Source organism: Procambarus clarkii, chromosome 50 (assembly GCF_040958095.1).
Source record: "Procambarus clarkii isolate CNS0578487 chromosome 50, FALCON_Pclarkii_2.0, whole genome shotgun sequence".
In the NCBI taxonomy this organism is placed as follows: domain Eukaryota; kingdom Metazoa; phylum Arthropoda; class Malacostraca; order Decapoda; family Cambaridae; genus Procambarus; species Procambarus clarkii.
Window position 1 is genome coordinate 25,162,988 of NC_091199.1, and position 19,548 is coordinate 25,182,535.

Genomic DNA, 19,548 nt, shown 5'->3' on the forward strand with positions numbered 1-19,548 from the left:
TCAATATTCTTCTCTGACTGCCGGGGTGCCTGTCTGACAGTGTGCCAGACTAGATAACTCTCTCGTCGCGAGTTTAGGCACGATATTTTATATCACAGCTTTGCTGTATGATGTTCTAGTAGCGTAGTTACGTGATTGTCCTTAATTGCAGTTGCAGAAAGATGACGGTGGAGGTGGAGACAGTGTCAGACAGGTGGTGACCGACAATAAGAGTGTATAGTGTGCTCCACTATACACTCTTATTGAATATAAATGTTCTAGGAATTTTCCTTGTAGATATTGTCCAGGTACTCTCCCAGTTCTAGAAAGTAATCACTGGTGATAAAGATAATTCGATAAGGTGTCCTGAGCTAAGTAATGTTCGCTAAGGTACCGTCACACTTGTTCACTCTTTTGTCAACAAACGCGTTCTTCCCCGGGGCGCTCCAGTCGGTCCCCTTTGTCCCAAGTTGGCTCCTCCCTCTCCTTTAAGAAGGGTAGCTTTCAATAAATATTGATTGATTATTTTTACTGTCTAGACATATGATTGAGATAAGATGTGATTATAAAATAATTACATATAGGATTTATAGATTATAAGTAGTACTTGACAGTACTACCAATTCTTATTACGGATTCGATTTATAATCCCTATCGGATATTGACTAATGTTCCAATAGTTTTTAAATTAAGAATCCTTCTAGAAGCTTCTGGATCCTTGAGAGATCTGGCACAAAGTCACGTAGGCATCTATAGGGCCCTAGGGTGTACGTGATCATAGTGGCATTGTCATCTAGGATCAAGACGTATAATGAATCTATAGTGATTCTGTTATGATTCAGATATGATTTTGATATGATTTTGATATGATTATGATATGATATAGAAATACTACATTTCTTAGATGATAATATAGATATAGTGGTTAAAATTTCCCACACATGTGTACAGATCTGTACAGTGTGAAGGTGCATGTGTACTGATCTGTACATACAGTGTGAAAATACATGTGTACAGCTCTGTACTAACAGTGTGAGGTGCATGTGTACAGATCTGTACTAACAGTGTGAAGGTGCATGTGTACAGACCTGTACTAACAGTGTGAGGTGCATGTGTACAGACCTGTACTAACAGTGTGAGGTGCATGTGTACAGACCTGTACTAACAGTGTGAAGGTGCATGTGTACAGACCTGTACTAACAGTGTGAGGTGCATGTGTACAGACCTGTACAAACAGTGTGAAGGTGCATGTGTACAGACCTGTACTAACAGTGTGAAGTGCATGTGTACAGACCTGTACTAACAGTGTAAAGGTGCATGTGTACAGACCTGTACTAACAGTGTGAAGGTGCATGTGTACAGACCTGTACTAACAGTGTGAGGTGCATGTGTACAGATCTGTACTAACAGTGTGAAGGTGCATGTGTACAGACCTGTAAAATGCGAAGGTGCATGTGTCTAGATCTGAACAGACAGGTCTGAACACATTCACAAAGACCTGTACAGTACTTATAGAGCCCATAACATTGTGTAAACAAGCATCTTACAGTATGACTCAGGACTAATAGAGCCCATAACATTGTGTAAACAAGCACCTTACAGTATGACTCAGGACTAATAGAGCCCATAACATTGTGTAAACAAGCACCTTACAGTATGACTCAGGACTAATAGAGCCCATAACATTGTGTAAACAAGCACCTTACAGTATGACTCAGGACTAATAGAGCCCATAACATTGTGTAAACAAGCACCTTACAGTATGACTCAGGACTTATAGAGCCCATAACATTGTGTAAACAAGCATCTTACAGTATGACTCAGGACTTATAGAGCCCATAACATTGTGTAAACAAGCACCTTACAGTATGACTCAGGACTAATAGAGCCCATAACATTGTGTAAACAAGCACCTTACAGTATGACTCAGGACTAATAGAGCCCATAACATTGTGTAAACAAGCACCTTACAGTATGACTCAGGACTTATAGAGCCCATAACATTGTGTAAACAAGCATCTTACAGTATGGTATACTTGTAACAGCATCCGGCTTCAACCCGTCCCTGGTGAAGGCTAACTTGTGCCTTCCTCAGCCGCGATACCTGCCTCTACCACCTGACAACCAGCACAGTGAGTCCTTGCTTCACAGTGAGTCCTTGCTTCACAATGAGTCCTTGCTTCACAGTGAGTCCTTGCTTCACAGTGAGTCCTTGCTTCACAGTGAGTCCTTGCTTCACAGTGAGTCCTTGCTTCACAGTGAGTCCTTACTTCACAGTGAGTCCTTGCTTCACACTGAGTCTTTGCTTCAGAGTCTCATTTGCTTCACAGCGAGTCCCTTGCTTCAGAGTCTCATTTGCTTCACAGTCAGCCCCTCGCTTCAGAGTCTCATTTGCTTCACAGCGAGTCCCTTGCTTCAGAGTCTCATTTGCTTCACAGTCTCCCTTGCTTACAGTGAGTCCCTTGCCTCACAGTCTCCCTTGCTTCACAGTCTCCCTTGCTTCACATTTATCCCTTGCCTCACAGTCACCCTTGCCTCACAGTTACCCTTGCCTCACAGTCACCCTTGCCTCACAGTCACCCTTGCCTCTTAGTCACCCTTGCCTCACAGTCTTCCTGGCTTCACAGTCTCCCTGGCCTCACAGTCTCCCTTGCCTCACAGTCTCCCTTGCTTTACAGTCTCCCTTGCCTCACAGTCTCCCTGGCCTCACAGTCACCCTTGCCTCACAGGCACCCTTGCTTCACAGTCTTCCTGGCTTCACAGTCTCCCATGCCTCACAGTCTTCCTTGCCTCACAGTCTTCTTGGCTTCACAGTCTCCCTGGCTTCACAGTCTCCCTTGTCTCACAGTCTCCCTTGCCTCACAGTCTCCCTTGCTTCACTGTCTCCCTTGCCTCACAGTCTCCCTGGCTTCACAGTCTCCTTTGCCTTACAGTCTCCCTTGCCTCACAGTCTCCCTTGCTTCACAGTCTCCCTTGCTTCACTGTCTCCCTTGCCTCACAGTCTCCCTTGCCTCACAGTCTCCCTGGCTTCACAGTCTCCCTTGCCTTACAGTCTCCCTTGCTTCACAGTCTCCCTTGCTTCACTGTCTCCCTTGCCTCACAGTCTCCCTGGCTTCACAGTCTCCCTTGCCTCACAGTCTTCCTGGCTTCACAGTCTCCCTTGCCTTACAGTCTCCCTTGCCTCACAGTCTCCCTTGCTTCACAGTCTCCCTTGCCTCACAGTCTCCCTTGCTTCACAGTCTCCCTTGCCTCACAGTCTCCCTGGCCTCACAGTCTCCCTTGCCTCAAAGTCTCCCTTGCTTCACTGTCTCCCTTGCCTCACAGTCTCCCTGGCCTCACAGTCTCCCTTGCCTCACAGTCTCCCTGGCTTCACAGTCTCCCTGGCCTCACAGTCTCCCTGGCCTCACAGTCTCCCTTGCTTCACAGTCTCCCTTGCCTCACAGTCTCCCTGGCTTCACAGTCTCCCTGGCTTCACAGTCTCCCTTGCCTCACAGTCTCCCTTGCTTCACAGTCTCCCTTGCCTCACAGTCTCCCTTGCTTCACTGTCTCCCTTGCCTCACAGTCTCCCTGGCTTCACAGTCTCCCTTGCCTTACATTCTCCCTTGCCTCACAGTCTCACTTGCCTCACAGTCTCCCTTGCCTCACAGTCTCCCTTGCCTCACAGTCTCCCTTGCTTCACAGTCTCCCTTGCCTCACAGGCTCCCTGGCTTCACAGTCTCCCTGGCTTCACAGTCTCCTTTGCTTCTCATTCTCCCTTGCTTAACAGCGAGTCCCTTGCTTCACAGTGAGTCCCTTGCTTAACAGTGAGTCCCTTGCTTCACAGTGAGTCCCTTGCTTCACAGTGAGTCCCTTGCTTCACAGTGAGTCACTTGCTTCACAGTGAGTCCCTTGCTTCACAGTCTTCCTTGCTTCATAGTCTCCCTTGCTTGATGGCTGATAGTTGTGATGGCTGATAGTTGTGATGGTTGACGGCTGTGGTGGTTAATGGTGGTGGTAGTTTGTGGTAGGGGTGGTTGGTGGTTGTTGAAGTTTGTGATAGTGGTGGTTGTTGAAGTTTGCGATAGTGGTGGTTGTTGAAGTTTGTGATAGTGGTGGTTGTTGAGGTTTGTGATAGTGGTGGTTTATTATTGTATTTTGTGGTTGTAGTGATTGATGGTTATCGTTGGCAGTAGTGGTGGTGGTTGATTATTGTTGTCGGTGGTAGTAGAGGTTGATTGTTGTCGGTGGTAGTAGTGGTTGATTTTTGTGGTTTGTGGTTGTTTGTGGTTGTTGTTGGTGGTAGTAGGGATTGATTGTTGTTGGTGGTAGTAGTGGTTGATTTTTGTGGTTTGTGATTGTTTATGGTTGTTGTTGGTGGTAGTGGTGGTTGATTTTTGTGGTTAGTGGAAGTGGTTGTTGGTTGTAGTGGTGGTTGATGGTAGGGGTTGTTGATGATTGAGGTTGTTGAAGATTGTGTAGGTTGATAACAGTGGTTATTGATGGTTGTTGTTATTGATAGTAGTGGTGGTTGGTTGTTGTACTTGATGAAGGAGGTTAGAGGAGGAGGTCGAGGAGGGAGGAGGAGGAGGTCGAGGAGAAAGAAGGAGAAGGTCGAGGTGGAAGGTGAAATTTAAGGAGTATATATATATTTTTTTTCTTGCACGGGCCATTCGCCTCTGGTTGGCCTACTAAGTGTTGCTTGTATGAGTATAAATATTAATGAGTATTTATGACTTGTAAGGTCGCTTCTGTAAGATTTAACAATTACTTTTACTCTGTTGAATCTAATTTGAAGTCTTATTGGGTATGTATCTCTGCACCGTGTTAGATAATGTTTCAGTGGTCTGTCAGGAATATCTCCACATGCTGACATTTCCTCTCATCTTCTGGAACCTGTAAGCCTATTTCCCATGCACATAGGTATCCATGCCCGATCCGATGTAAATGTTCATCTGTTGTTCTAATGCTCCCTTTATCAAAATAAGTGGTTCGTAATTGGTTTAATTCTTGTACCAACCCGCAGATCCTGATGTTGCAACTGCTGTGTTGTGGTCACTGTTCATCTTTTGCATTGTTCTATTTCTAATTACTTTCTTAATCTGTGATTGACTCTGTGGTATGTAAATGTCTACATTTCTTCTCTTAGTTGCAAATTTTGCAGTTTTGTCTGCAGTGTCATTTCCTATTATTCCAACATGACTTGGCACCCAGTTGATAAGTACCTGATAGCCTTGACGTTTGAGTGTTTGCATTAATGATATGACATTCGTGATCAGATTGATGTTGTCACGTATGTGTTCTAGTTGCAAAGTTTCAACAGCAGTTCTCGAATCTCTATGTAAGATAACATGTTGTCGGTGTTCAGCAAAAGCATGTTCCGAAGGCTTTTGAATGGCTAGCATCTCTGTTTGTAGCGATGAAAGCCCGTTTGAGAGTCTCCAACAATTTACAGAGTTTCCTGCTTTAACTGCAGCTCCGGTTCCTTGTTCCGGCTGGTCTACTGATATATATATGTGAAGGTACGAAACATGAAATATGTGAAGCTGTCAGATGCCAAGTTTGCTTCTATAAGCATCTGTGCAATTTTACTTAATAGAGTAACAGACTGTTACTTAACAGTCTTATTCTTTTTTCCTTCAAGAGCCATAATCTTAAAGTCTGTTGGCAGCGATTCCCAAGGGGCTTGCATAATGAAGTTTGCATGTATTTCGTCAACACCCCTCTCAGTGACTGTATTTGTTATATCGAATGTATTGATGGTGTTTAATGCACAATGGGTCCACCTGTAAATATTAGAGGCTCTTCTGTTCCGAGTTAGCGCTCCAGTGATTATATCTTTAAGTGAACTGATTCTAGGTCTAGTCAATATCTTGGTCAGCATGAACGCATCAATTCTTTTTACCCTTATTTCGGTCGATATTAGCTTGGTTTTTAATGTTAGATTCAGTATTTTAGTCCATCTGGGAGCCCCAGTTATGACTCGCATTCCATCATTTTGAATAACCTTATCTTTTCCCCCACTGGCCAGGAGAAAGAGTAAGGCAGGCACTGCATAATCAACTAGGAAACGAATAGTGTGTATATTAAACATTATTAACACTTTGTGTCTCGCTTCTAGACGTGGCCCTGAGATTGCTCTCATTATACTCAGTCAGGATTTTGCATTCTCCTTCAGATATTGAATTTGCTTGTTGAATGTTATTTTAGAATCTATCCACACTCCGAGATATTGATATTATGTAACCCACTGAAGGTTAATGTCTTGAATGCGTAGGGGCCTGTCTGGAGTGTGGCCACTTAGTCCCATTGCCTTAGATTTCCGTGCAGATATTTTTAGCCCTAAAATGCTGCATTCAGATGTTACGTTATCTAACACCCCTTGTGCTTTATTTAAAAGTGAAGGACCTGTGACGACTAATAATATATCATTAGCATAGCTTAGCAATTTAACCCCTTCTGCAAATGTCATGGTAACGAGGTTTTCCGAAAGGATGTTAAAAAGACTAGGACTGAGAACTCCTCCTTGTGGGGTCCCATTCTCATGCAAGTGGTAGTCCGACACTTGTCCTTGCAACTTTACTCTGGCATACCTGTGACTTAGGTAATCTTGAATCCATGCTAGCATATTTCCCTTTACACATTTTTTAACTGTGTGTAAAATTAGTTGCAGGCTTGCAAATTCGAATGTTTTTTCTAGATCAAGGAAGATCACTATTGCCGGACCTGAGTTAACTGTTCCTAGTAATGTTGCTATGCAGTTTTCTGTACCTACACCTCTAGGGAAGTCAAATAAGTGTTTAAGATGGTCTCTAGTCTTCCACAGTAGCCTATTTAAGACCATCCGTTCTGGAGTTTTACTAATGTATGAGGTTAATGAAATGGGTCTGTAATTGGCAGGTTCTTTTGACTTAGGAATCGGAATAATGTCTGGTTTCTTCCAAGAGTTACGACATGCGCTTGAAGAATATATTCTTATCATCATCTTCATTTGCTGTTTCTTCCAAGAGGTCGGTAGTTTGCCTTGCTGCCAAGATCCATTGATAACGTCCAATATTCCTTGTTCTCCAGCAGGGCCTGCATGTGCGATCATTCAGTATGTAATGTTATCAGCACCTGGTGCAGTGTCCTTACTGCCTTGTTTGGCTCTGATTAGTTCTTGTTTGGTAAAGGAAAAGTCACATTCGTTATTTGTAGCTATGCTGTCATGAATGGCTGTCAACCTCTCTTATTTTAATTGTTCTTGCTTCCTTCTGACCATTGCAGGAAGCTGATATGAAGCTGCTCTTTCTGCAAATTGGAGAGCAAGTCTCTCAGCCTCCTGCAATGGTTGAATACATGCCTGTGGTCGGGCTGGTCGACCTGATATGGTTTTGATCTGACCCCATGTGCTGAGACTACTGTGTTCATTTAGAGTTTGACACCACTCAAACCATCTTGCGTCCTTTTCCTCTCTAGAAACTCGTATTGCTTCAGATATCACCACTCTTAGCAGAGTTCTTCCTTCTTGTGTGGGGTTTCTCTCTAGATGTTTTCTGAATATGTTGATTCATCAACATCTTGTGAAGATGTTTGTTGAAGATGTGGTTTTGTTCTTTATTTTCATTACTACAGAACCTATAGTTCTCACGTTTCGTGTTTCTTGGGGTAATGATTGGAATAGCTTTGCTTGCAGCAACTGCAATGGTTTTCTGGAAATTTGGTCTCATGTATGTTCAAATCCTCAGGTGGCATGTATGTTGCATACCATTTTACAAGTTCCTCTTGGTATATATTTCAGTTGCCCTTTTTAAAATTCCACCTAGGTTGTGCAGGTGGTGTAGGAGATCGTACTATGTTCAATTTTGTGACAGTAGCATAGTGGTCACTGGTGATCACCGGGTCAACCTCCCACTTCGCCTGATCCTTGAGTGCTCTTGAGATTAATGTAAGATCAAGGGAACCCCCTTGAATGTGAGGGGGTTCCCCAGTGTTAAGAAGGATTATTTCAGGTACTTTTCGCAGAACTGCAGCTAAATGACGCCCATCTGAATTGGCTGATCCATTTGCACCTAACTCTTGATGATGACCATTAAAATCCCCAGTAATAACTACATGTTCATGTGTGGCCAAGGCAAACACTGCCTCTTCTTCTAGATTATGTCTAGGGGGCTTGTAGACGTTGTATACGAAGAGCTCAATATTAGCCAAATTTACTGTTACTGCTAATACCTCTACTCCATCCCGGCATGAAACTGGGTCTATTTTCTTGCTGGGTATTGTGTTTCTGACTAGGGTCATTAACCCCTCTTTGTCTCCCCTGCTCATATGGTATAATATGGTACTGATATCCAGCTAATCTGAAGGACTTCGTGGCTGGGAAAAGAGTTTCTTCCAAAAGGATTATATATGCTTTCGTACTGATTGCAGCTTCCTGAATGGTGTGGTTTTTATTTACAAGACGTTGTATGTTCCACTGCAGTATTCGTAATGGCCAGACGGCGGTTTCGACTCCTCTCGGAATTCCTAAGACTCCTCTTAGGAATCGACGTCTATATTCTCCACCTCGCAAGTCATGTCGCTGCAAATCGGAATGCGCTGATTGCCTACTGGCATTCCTTGCATTGTTGGAATCTGTGCATCCTTGTTGTCCATCACTTCGATGTTGGTATTGCTACACATGGGACTGCATTGATTGCTCGTGGCCGTTTCTTGTGTTGTCGGAATCTATGGATCTCTGCAATCCAGTATTTCGTTGTTGATGATGCTGCATATCGGGCTGCATTATATTGCTCATGCCCGCCTCTTGTATTGTTGGAACCTGTGCATCTCTGCTGTTCAATACTTCTTTGTTGGTGTTATTGGATATCAGACTGCATTGGCGGTTGATGTCTGTCTCTTGTGTTGTAAGAGTCTGCTGATCGTGAGTGGTCACTGCTTCTTGCAGTTCCTTTTGTAAGATTGATGTTCTGGTGTCTTGACTACCCGACTGTTGTTGGTAGTTTGTACATCCATGTCGCATTGTTTGTCCTCTTGTGCTTCGTCTTGTCTCAGACTGTCTATTTCTTGTGTAACTCTGATCTGCTGCACGATCTTGTCCATTATTACACAAGTTATTTCTTGAGTATGTTGTTGTGAGGCGTTCTGCATCATCTGTAGAAAAATTATAATGGTCTTTGCCATGATCTTCATGGTGTTTTTCAGCTGGATCTCTGTAAAACTGTAAATTAATTGTGTTTCGTTTTACTTTTTTTCTTTTGTTGTATTTTTGTAGCATTTTTGTGTGTTTTCTGATTTAGTATTGATAAATTCGAGGAATTTAGTTCTGTGAGAGTGGGTGTCTGTTGTGGCTGTGCACGAGTGTTCCAGACGTTGGTGTTGGTGTATGCGGTGCTGGTCTGTATGTTTATCCTGGCCTGAGCTGTCTGTACCTTTTCTTTCCATGCAGAGCAGGTTGTGCTCCAGGCATGATGTTTGCCTCCACAATTTGGACATTTGGCTGTTATGGTCTGGTTTGCTTTGTGCCTGGCTATACAGTCTTTGGCTAGATGCCTCAGGCTGCACACTCCGCATCTCTCCTGTCCGGTGCAGCATGATTGATGATGGCTGTATTGCTGTCATCTGAAGCAGCTCAGCGGCTCTGGGACGTATGGTCTCTGTCGGTATGTTCCCAATTTCCAAGATTTAATGCTTCTGGCTCATGTCCCATGACGGCCACCAGCTCCTGACCTGTCGTTACTTTGTCTAGTTTTGGGCGGCATCGTTTCGCATTCAGGATTTGTTTGTGTTCTATTACTGGATCCAGTTTAAAGTCGATTGAGTATCCCAAAAGCACGACTCATGTGCGTCTTTCTGAAGGGTCCAACTTTTCCAAGCATACAGGTTTCCCTTGCAGGGCTGTTACTTTTTCTGCGTAATTTGCAGTCTGTTGGTCTCGTGGTGTCATTATCATTTCTCCTCTCAGGTTGACTGTGATGAAAAGTTTGAGCTCTGGTTATTCCTTTTCCATTGGCGTTACTACTCCATATGCTGTTGGAAAGTGGTCCGTCTGCATCATCTTGAATTTAGGAAAATGTGGAGAGTCTGACACTGGCTGGTGTGTGACTGGTACTGTCCTCTCCTGTCTCATACTGTCTTGTGACTGGGTTGTGGACAGAGAAGCATTGTCTGACCCTAGCTGGTGTGTGATTGATGGTGTCCTCTCTAGGCCCATTATGTCTGGTGTCTTGCTGGTAGAAGCACGTGGTGAAACCTCGATATCAGTTTTCTTCGATGCCTGCAGCACCTCGGTCCATTATCCCTCCTCATCAGAACGCTGCCTCCATTCCCTCTTTCTCTTTGACTTCCTCATGACATCTCCACGTTGTGAGGACCGATTCACTGCCCTACCTAATGCCTGTGACACTCCTGGGACTGAAGAAATTGATTCCAATCCAACAGAGGTTGTAAAATGATTCCTTCAGGTGGAATCAGGGATACCTAACACCTTAATGAGCTGTTTGGTTTACCTTTAACTGTTAGGCTCAGTACACGTTTTAAGGTGCCCCCTTGTGGTGATGCCCGCAGAGTATCGCCTCGCCCTTCAGGGTAAGACTCTAAGTGACCTGGTCGGTGATACAGTCCTTACAAAAAAAATAATAAAATAAATCGGCCATGGGCAACGAGTGTGGTACGACAGTTTGGGTCGCCTGTGTACTGGGTTGTGCAGTTGTTTCCTTGGGTTGTTTCCTTCCAAACAAGATATTCTCTGGGTCTTGGAGTATTGACGTGTTCTTCCTCATAAAACTGCGATGATTTGAGCTGATAGGTGCTCGAAATCTTAAGTTTTCCAGGGAACAAAACCGTGTGTGGCCAGCAAGCAATGGCACTGGCAGTGAGTCATTATGATGGTAGTGACAGTGCTCGTTGGTGATAGTGGTTGTTGATTGTGGTAGTGCTCGTTGGTGATAGTGGTTGTTGATTGTGGTAGTGCTCGTTGGTGATAGTGGTTGTTGATTGTGGTAGTGCTCGTTGGTGATAGTGGTTGTTGATTTTTTTTTTTTTTTTTTTTTTTTTTTTTTTTTTGAGATATATACAAGAGTTGTTACATTCTTGTACAGCCACTAGTACGCGTAGCGTTTCGGGCAGGTCCCTGGAATACGATCCCCTGCCGCGAAGAATCGTTTTTTCATCCAAGTACACATTTTACTGTTGCGTTAAACAGAGGCTACAGTTAAGGAATTGCGCCCAGTAAATCCTCCCCGGCCAGGATACGAACCCATGACAGCGCACGCGGAACGCCAGGCGAGTGTCTTACCACTACACCACGGAGACTGAACTTACCACTACTTAACACTACACTACGGAGATTGTGGTAGTGATTGTTGGTAGTAGTGGTTGCTGATAGTGGTAGTGGTTTTTGATGGTAGTGGTTGTTGGTTGTTGATGTGTTGGTAGTAGTGGTTGTTGGTTGTTGATAGTGATAGTGGTTGTTGGTTGTTGATTGTGGTAGTGGTTGTAGGTTGTTGTTAGTGGTTCTTGGTGGTTGAAGAATATGAAAGGGTTAGGAAGAATAAGAACGGGTTAGGAAGAATAAAGAATGACGGAAGGAGAAGAATTAAAGAAGGAGGAAGAAGATATGGAAGGAGGAGGAAGAATAAGGAAGGAGGAAGACAAAGGAAGGAGGAAGAATAAGGAAGGAGGAAGACAAAGGAAGGAGGAAGAATAAATAAGGAGGCGGGAGAAGAAGGATAAAGGAGGAAGAAAAGGAAGGTGGAGGAAAAAAGGAAGGAGGAAAAAAGGAGGAAGAATAAGAAAGAAAGGAAGGAGGAGGTGGTAGTGGTGCTGCAGGTGGTGGTGGTGTAGTGGAGGAGACGGTGGTGTAGGTGTAGTGGAGGAGACGGTGGTGTAGGTGTAGTGGAGGAGACGGTGGTGTAGGTGTAGTGGAGGAGACGGTGGTGTAGGTGTAGTGGAGGAGACGGTTGTGTAGGTGTAGTGGAGGAGACGGTGGTATAGGTGTAGTGGAGGAGACGGTGGTGTAGGTGTAGTGGAGGAGACGGTGGTGTAGGTGTAGTGGAGGAGACGGTGGTGTAGGTGTAGTGGAGGAGACGGTGGTGTAGGTGTAGTGGAGGAGACGGTGGTATAGGTGTAGTGGAGGAGACGGTGGTGTAGGTGTAGTGGAGGAGACGGTGGTGTAGGTGTAGTGGAGGAAACGGTGGTGTAGGTGTAGTGGAGGAGACGGTGGTATAGGTGTAGTGGAGGAGACGGTGGTGTAGGTGTAGTGGAGGAGACGGTGGTATAGTTGTAGTGGAGGAAACGGTGGTGTAGGTGTAGTGGAGGAGACGGTGGTATAGGTGTAGTGGAGGAGACGGTGGTGTAGGTGTAGTGGAGGAGACGGTGGTGTAGGTGTAGTGGAGGAGACGGTGGTGTAGGTGTAGTGGAGGAGACGGTGGTGTAGGTGTAGTGGAGGAGACGGTGGTATAGGTGTAGTGGAGGAGACGGTGGTGTAGGTGTAGTGGAGGAGACGGTGGTGTAGGTGTAGTGGAGGAGACGGTGGTGTAGGTGTAGTGGAGGAGACGGTGGTGTAGGTGTAGTGGAGGAGACGGTGGTGTAGGTGGAATTGGAGGTGTTGGTTGATGGATGGTTGAGGTTTGTTGTAGTGGAGATAGTTGTGCTAGGTCGTAGTGGTGGTTGGGGTTGGTCCTAGTGGTGGTTGTGGTTGATGGTTGTGGTATGAGGTGGTTAGTGCTAGTGGTGGTTGGAGGCTGTGGTGATTGATGTTGTTGTGGTTGGTGGTTGATGGCATTGGTGGCTGTGGTTGGTAGCAGTAGAAGTTGAGGGTTGTAGTAATGGAGGTTGATGGTCATGTTTGGTTGCAGTGGTGGTTAATGGTTGAAGTGGTGTGGTTGTGTGGTATGGTAATAGTGGTGTGGTTGTGTGGTATGGTAATAGTGGTGTAGTAGTGGTTTGTTGAGGTAATAAGGTGTTGTGGTGTAGTTGTGGTGGTGGTGTGGTGTTTAGTGTGTCTGGTAGTGTGGTAGTATGTGTGGTAATGTGGTGTGTGATAGTATGGTGTTTAGTGTGTGTGTGTGTGTGGTAGTATGGTGTTTAGTGTGTGTGTGTGTGTGTGTGTGTGTGGTAGTATGGTGTTTAGTGTGTGTGTGTGTGTGTGTGTGTGTGTGTGTGTGTGTGTGTGTGTGTGTGTGTGTGTGTGTGGTAGTATGGTGTTTAGTGTGTGTGTGTGTGGTAGTGTGGTGTGGTGTGGTGGTATGTGTGGTAGTGTGGTGCAGTAGTGTGGTGCAGTAGTGTGGTAGTGTGTGTGTAGGGTAGTGTGGAAGTATGGTGATTGTGTGTGTGGCAGTGTGGTGAGGTGTGTGGTGGTGTGTATGGTAGTGTGTGTGGAGTTTTGTGTGTGAGGTAGTGTGTGTGGTAGTGTGTGTTGTGGAGTGTACTCACCTATTTGTGAGTACCAGTACCAACCATGGATCTGGGAGAAGTGCAGTGGAAGGAAGAAATTAGAGGAATAACAGCCCAAGATATGATGGACCTGGTCATATGGATATGCATGGAGGTCAAAGAGAGATATTTATACCAACAGTAAAGGAAAAGTATATTTTTTTACCCTCGCCACCCTCATACCACCCCTAAGATACAACTGTCGGGAAAAACCGACTTCCTCTAATAATCTTAGTTACAATATGCAACTAATAGCGTTGCTGTTCTTGTAGTAATCCATTAACCCATATTAACACAAATGAATTTAATAAATTGTTCAAAGAAAACGAGATTACAGTGGAATTTTCCTTTAAACATGGGATATATTATTTCCACGTCATTAAACTATCTACATCCAATGTAAATTAGTCACTAAAAATCTCCAGTGCAGCATTAAAAACAATAAAAAACTGTTCTCTGTGATTGGATAAAATAAATTGTTATATATAAATGCGCCTCTCTACCTTCATCCGTAAATGTTCAGAAATTGAACCGGTTCTGGTGGCGTCACCAGACCGAGAAGGAGAAGGCGGCCCTTGTTGAATCAGCATTGCTCTCGTGAGGAAGCACAAAGAGACAGCTACGTTTGCACTCGTAATCAGAGCTATCCCTACCTACCTCAGCTGCCGCTACCTCTAAATAACGAGAAAACCTCGTATCCGGTCTGAGAGTTTCGAGATTTTGGGATTTAAGAAATGGTTTTGAATTTTGGATAATTTCTTTAAAAAATTTTCCTTAACTCCTTTAACCTTATTCCTATCGTGATATATACATCCGTCGACTTTACTTGAAAGTCTAGATGTGTCGCCTGAGGAAGGGCTTGCTTAGCTAACACACCAGTGTAGTAAGCAGCTCATTCCTCACTCAGGGACTATATAAGAACAATTGACTAGGCGAGAGTAAATGCCAAGACCTCAAAAAGTTGAAATCCCCTTCAATTAGGCCGTTGACCTTCGCGAATCACAGGAACGAATCTAACGAGTAGGTCATGCGCTCTCACAAAAAAGTTTCTTGTTTTGTAGTGCTATATATTCAGATCTAAACACAAGAAGCAGTCTCAATTTAATAATCGATTGGCAGAACTTAGTAGTGCAATAAAATGTGTGGGATGTAACGAAAAGACAGTGTTCAACATAACAACACAATTTATTCAATAAAGTACTAACTACTACAACATTGTAAGAAATATCAATGACGTTACTCAAAATCCTTCCTGTGACACTTTCACTGACAGCTAGACACCAGCCCGAGGCTGCATAATGAACTAACCCAAACATGCGGTGTGAACACAGAGGAATCAATCAAGCAAGCAAGATATCCTAATCTATAATCACTATTGCAACAATGACACAGTAGGCTAAGAGACAAGCCTCCAACAACCTCCTATCAGTACTCTACGCTTCTTGCAGCTCACTTCTGCAATGACAGTTACAATGCAATCAAACTAGTAGCCTATCAATAACATGACAATGACTATGGGGTTACTGGCAACTCCAGCAACCCTCCTCAATTAAATCTTTACGTTAACACTTCGTCCCTCGGACGATCAACAATCACTAACAAATTGATTACATTAATATCAAAGTAACATTTATGTTAATTTAATCTTGTCTTCTCACAGACAAATCAAACTTGTACAACTGTCACTAGTAACTCGGAAATTACACAACACTCTACCAGTCGAGCATTTAGTGAGTAATCCACATTAATTCCTGTACTTCCAGACAGCTGATTAGTCTCTACTAGTTACGTTATCGGTTACTATCACCCAACGATAGTATACTCCAATTACAATGTCCAAAGTGCTAAGAGAACGGCAATCACTCGTGATTACCCTTAAGTAATTAATTACTTTCCCGAAGATCAATAATTAATTAATACAAATACGTAACCTCGTACAAATACGTACCACTGGCTCAGCAATTTACATTAAAGGCATGAATTCCGTTTGAGCCTTCCATACTGAGACCAATTCAGGTGGCTAGTAACGATAATTAATCACCACGTTTACGTTATTTTACAATGACGTTACTCTTCCCACGAGTCAGTCATGTTACCTGTTCTCTGACAGATCAATAACAACGTTACGTTAATGGAACAATGGAGCCCTCGTGTGAGTCGATCAACACAGATCGAAGTTAATTACTTTGACTTCCTGGAACCTGTCAATTACGTGCCCCATGAGGGTGCGGACGTCAGGCTAGAGCAGCCAGTCGTCGTTAGCCGTTGCTGCGTGGTGGTTGGTTGTTGGTGTGGTGCGCCCGCTAGCCTGGGCCCCGGCTGCCAGTATACAGGTAGCCGGTGGTAGCCATGTTCGACGGGTGGATACTGTACGGCTGGAATTTTCTGGTGCAGTGGACTGGCCCATTGTGGAGATTACTCTCCTGGACGTGCTCCGTGTCAACGTCTCTGATCTCCTGGGGCTAGAAAAGATATTGCCTACCCGTGTGGCGGTGTCCTTTGCCACGTCGTTTCTTTACCAGGAGTTTGTGGCACGCTGGGATGCACGCTCGCTTCCTCTTCCTGCTTCGGCTGTGACTGTGGAGATCTCGGATCCCTGGGGGCCCTTGACTTTTGTGAGTGTTCACGGAGTGCCGGTGACCTTCCCGGGTCGCGAGCCCTATTCCTTCCAGGGTTTCGTTTCATGGGCTCTTTTAGCAGGTATTTTATCAGGGTCAAACACGCACCTGTTTTCGGTGTAGTGCTGAGGGCCACGTGACAGCCAGCTGCGACGCTCCTCGTGCTGAGGCCCCTTCCGTTTTCCCGGAGGATGACTTTCCCCGCTTGTCTGTGCATGGGGATTCCCCGGTGGATCCTCGCTCTGTGAATGTGCCTGGTGTGGTTCCTGGGGCGGTTCCAGCTGTCGCTCTGTCTGGCCCTGATCTGTCTGCCCCGCCGGTAAGCCCTGAGGACCTAGGGGCACCTGCTTCAGACTTTCGCCGTTCGGTGGATGCAGAGGTGCATCCGCATCCGGTTGCTTCCGTGGTGGCATTGGATGCTGCTGTAGGGGTGGTGCCTGCATCGCCTACAGAAGGACTTGTGCTTCCCGGGGCTGTCGGGGTGGTGGTGTGTGTGTGACTCCGCCCCCGCCCTTTGCCTCGTCGCCTCTGGTAGTTTTCTCATTATCACGTGCCTCTTCTCCTCTACCGGTTCCGTCGCCCTCGCTGGATACCTCACATGTGCTGGAGTCTACCCTTCTGCATGTTGTGTCTCTTCCCTCTCCGAATCCGGTCTCCTTGAATGGTAGTGGCTTTCTGCCCCGCGTTGATGAGGCTGCCATTCTGCGTGATCGTGCTGCTCCGGCTTTGGGGCCGCCTGCCGATGGTTCTTCTGGGACACTGCTTGCAAGAAGTGAAAGTTTCGACGATCTGCGGCCTATTTCTAAACGCCGTCGTTCAGCTTGGGATGTGTCACCTCGCCGGACGTAGGCAGAGGAGCCTGACGCAATGGATGATGCTGTGGGCGACGTTGTGCTACCTCCTGTAGTGCCTTCTGTGTTGGATGCTGTGCCCCCTGCTGGTGGCTCTTCTCAGTGGGCGGATGTCCCTGGTAACCGCGACCTCGTCGTGGTGTTGACGAAGGATGTGCGATAGGGGGACTCTGCTCCTGTTCCTGTTGGCAGGGGCCCTGGGGCGCCTGCGGAGCCATCCTCCGCGGGGCTCGGTGTGGTGCCTGGCGTGGAACGAAATGCGCGCCCTAGTGTGCGGCCCGATGGGCGGCCTCCGCGCCTGTTCCAGTATCTCCTGTTTCCTCGGCGGCTGTGTCCCTGCCTCCCGTGTCGGGTTCTTCGTCTTCGGTGTCCTATGGTTGGAGGCGAACACTTCCGCAGGATGTGGTGATCCTCGAGTATATGGAGCGCCCGCGATCTCATGAGGGGCGTGCCCCTACGGAAAAGGAGTATTTGTTATGGGAGGCTTATACGCAGAGGTATCCAGTGAGGCAGTTCCCTGAGAAATATCCTCCTGTTTGACTATTGTGTGTTGTGGTGTTGCCCGCGCTTGGGTGCGTGGGTGTGGGGGTGGGATTGCATGTGTGTGCTTGAGTCGGGGGGAGGGATGTGTTTTCCGGTTCCAGCGTTTTCCGTTTTTTTTTGTTTTTGGGCTTGCGTGTGTGTTTGGGTGTTGGTGTTTTTCTGTGTGATTGGCTGTGTGGTTGGGTGCGGTTTTGTGCTTGCAGATATGTGTGTCTTAGGTGTGGCTGGTTGTGCTACTGTAGTGCTGTGCTTCGTGTGCTGATCATTTATTTTCTGTACTTGTGTCCTTCCGGCCTTTTGATCGTTTCCGTGTTTTTGTGCTTTTTGTTTTTATGTGTTTTCAGTTCCCTGTGTGGTTTTGTTTTCTGTTATGTTATTCATGCCTTGTTGAGGCTGCTCCTGTGCTTGTGTGTTTGTTCTTCCCTTTTCCTTCGGGGTGGTTTGGTGTGGTTGTGTGTGGGTGCTTTTTTTTCCTGGCCCCTGCGTGGGCTTCTTCATTTGTTCTGTACATAATGTATTATTTATGGTTTTTTATATTACTTATGGTGTGAGTGCTTATTGCTCCTATGTCTCTGGCGCTTGCCATTTATGTTTTACTGTGCTCCTTAGTGTGAGGTTTGGGGTGCCCGGAATTGTATTTTGCTTTCCACCCCTTTAAGTTATAGAGGTATTTTTCATTATGTTCCTCTTTTGTTGATATACCTTTTCCCTTTTACATGATGTATTTTGTCATTTTCCTGTGCCATGTGTTATGTCTTATGCCGATTTTGTATTATTTTTTTATGTTCTCTCCTTGTTCTGAGGTTTGTACTTTGGACTTTTATATCAATAAAAAAAATTACCTGCCCCACTGTCCGATAATTACTATAGACAATACTCAAATTCTTCTTTGGCTTATGGCTTGGCTCCCTGAGGCTAACAGCTGTTCCTAGGAAATAATTAACCCAAACGTGTCTTACGTTACTCAAGTTGTTAAAGAACAATTTCTCTATAAGCAATGGGTGTTCCCTTGGTTACGTTACATTAATTGCCTTGCAATCACCTCACTGAATACTGGACTTCGATGTCCACCAGATACACAGGAGAATATAACGCAAGTACTCGACTCAACGCCAGTGTTTCACCCACGACAATTATAAATCACGATAACAAATCACCATGATTTACGTTACAATCCAGTTGCAATTACTAAACTGCAGAACACCAGTAAATAACGCTCAGTGCTCTAACCCACTAGAACACGGCCCCACAATAACTTACTGACTGCAATAACACACGGTGATTGATCAGCACTAGCAAAAATCACCAACAATTACAACCCCTTGCAATAACCACACACGGCCTGTGCTCTAATTCAAATATATTAGAACTCGGCACAACTCTTTACTGTCCTGTTGCAATGACCAACAGTGCTCTAGTTACCACATACAACATGAGCCCACACGTTGCAATAACCAGAGTAAATAACACACTATACACACTGGTCTTCGTGACGCTACGATTCTATATATATATATATATATATATATATATATATATATATATATATATATATATATATATATATATATATATATATATATATATGTATGTAGAAATATAAAAATAGGTTTCTACATTTAGTAAAATAAAACAGGATCATAATAAAGGTTGTTTCATCATTTTTATTCATTTTTGCACTCGATGGAGAATCCATGATGGTGGTGGTAGTTTTTGGTGGGTTGAGGTTGGTTGTAGTTGTGGCTGGTTATTGTGGTTGGTGTCAGTAGCGAGTGGTGGAGGTAATGAGTGATGGTGTTCGTGGTTGAAGTGTACATGTTAGTGTGGTGTGGTAGTAGTGGGGTACTAGTTGTGGTGTGGTAGTAGTGGTGCACTGGATATGGTGTGGTAGTATTGGTGTACTAGTGGTGGTGTGGTAGTAGTGGTGTACTAGTTGTGGTGTGGTAGTAGTGGTGTACTAGTTGTGGTGTGGTAGTGGTGGTGTACTAGTGGTGGTGTGGTAGTAGTGGTGTGGTAGTAGTGGTGTACTAGTTGTGGTGTGGTTGTAGTGGTGTACGAGTGGTGGTGTGGTAGTAGTGGTGTACTAGTGGTGGTGTGGTAGTAGTGGGGTACTAGTTGTGGTGTGGTAGTAGTGGTGTACTAGTTGTGGTGTGGTAGTAGTGGTGTGG

The 19,548-nt window shown here is 45.1% G+C and overlaps 1 protein-coding gene across 1 annotated transcript in view; it reads left to right on the forward strand.

Annotated features, from left to right (window-relative positions):
* Nucleotides 1-16,853: 16,853 nt before the first annotated feature.
* Nucleotides 16,854-19,548, forward strand: part of LOC123749803 (galactoside alpha-(1,2)-fucosyltransferase 1-like) — a 47,059-nt gene continuing 44,364 nt past the window's right edge. Inside the window, exon 1 of the mRNA XM_069303733.1 lies at nucleotides 16,854-16,991. Coding sequence (XP_069159834.1) covers nucleotides 16,854-16,991 — 138 coding nt within the window. The remainder of the gene's footprint in view (nucleotides 16,992-19,548) is intronic.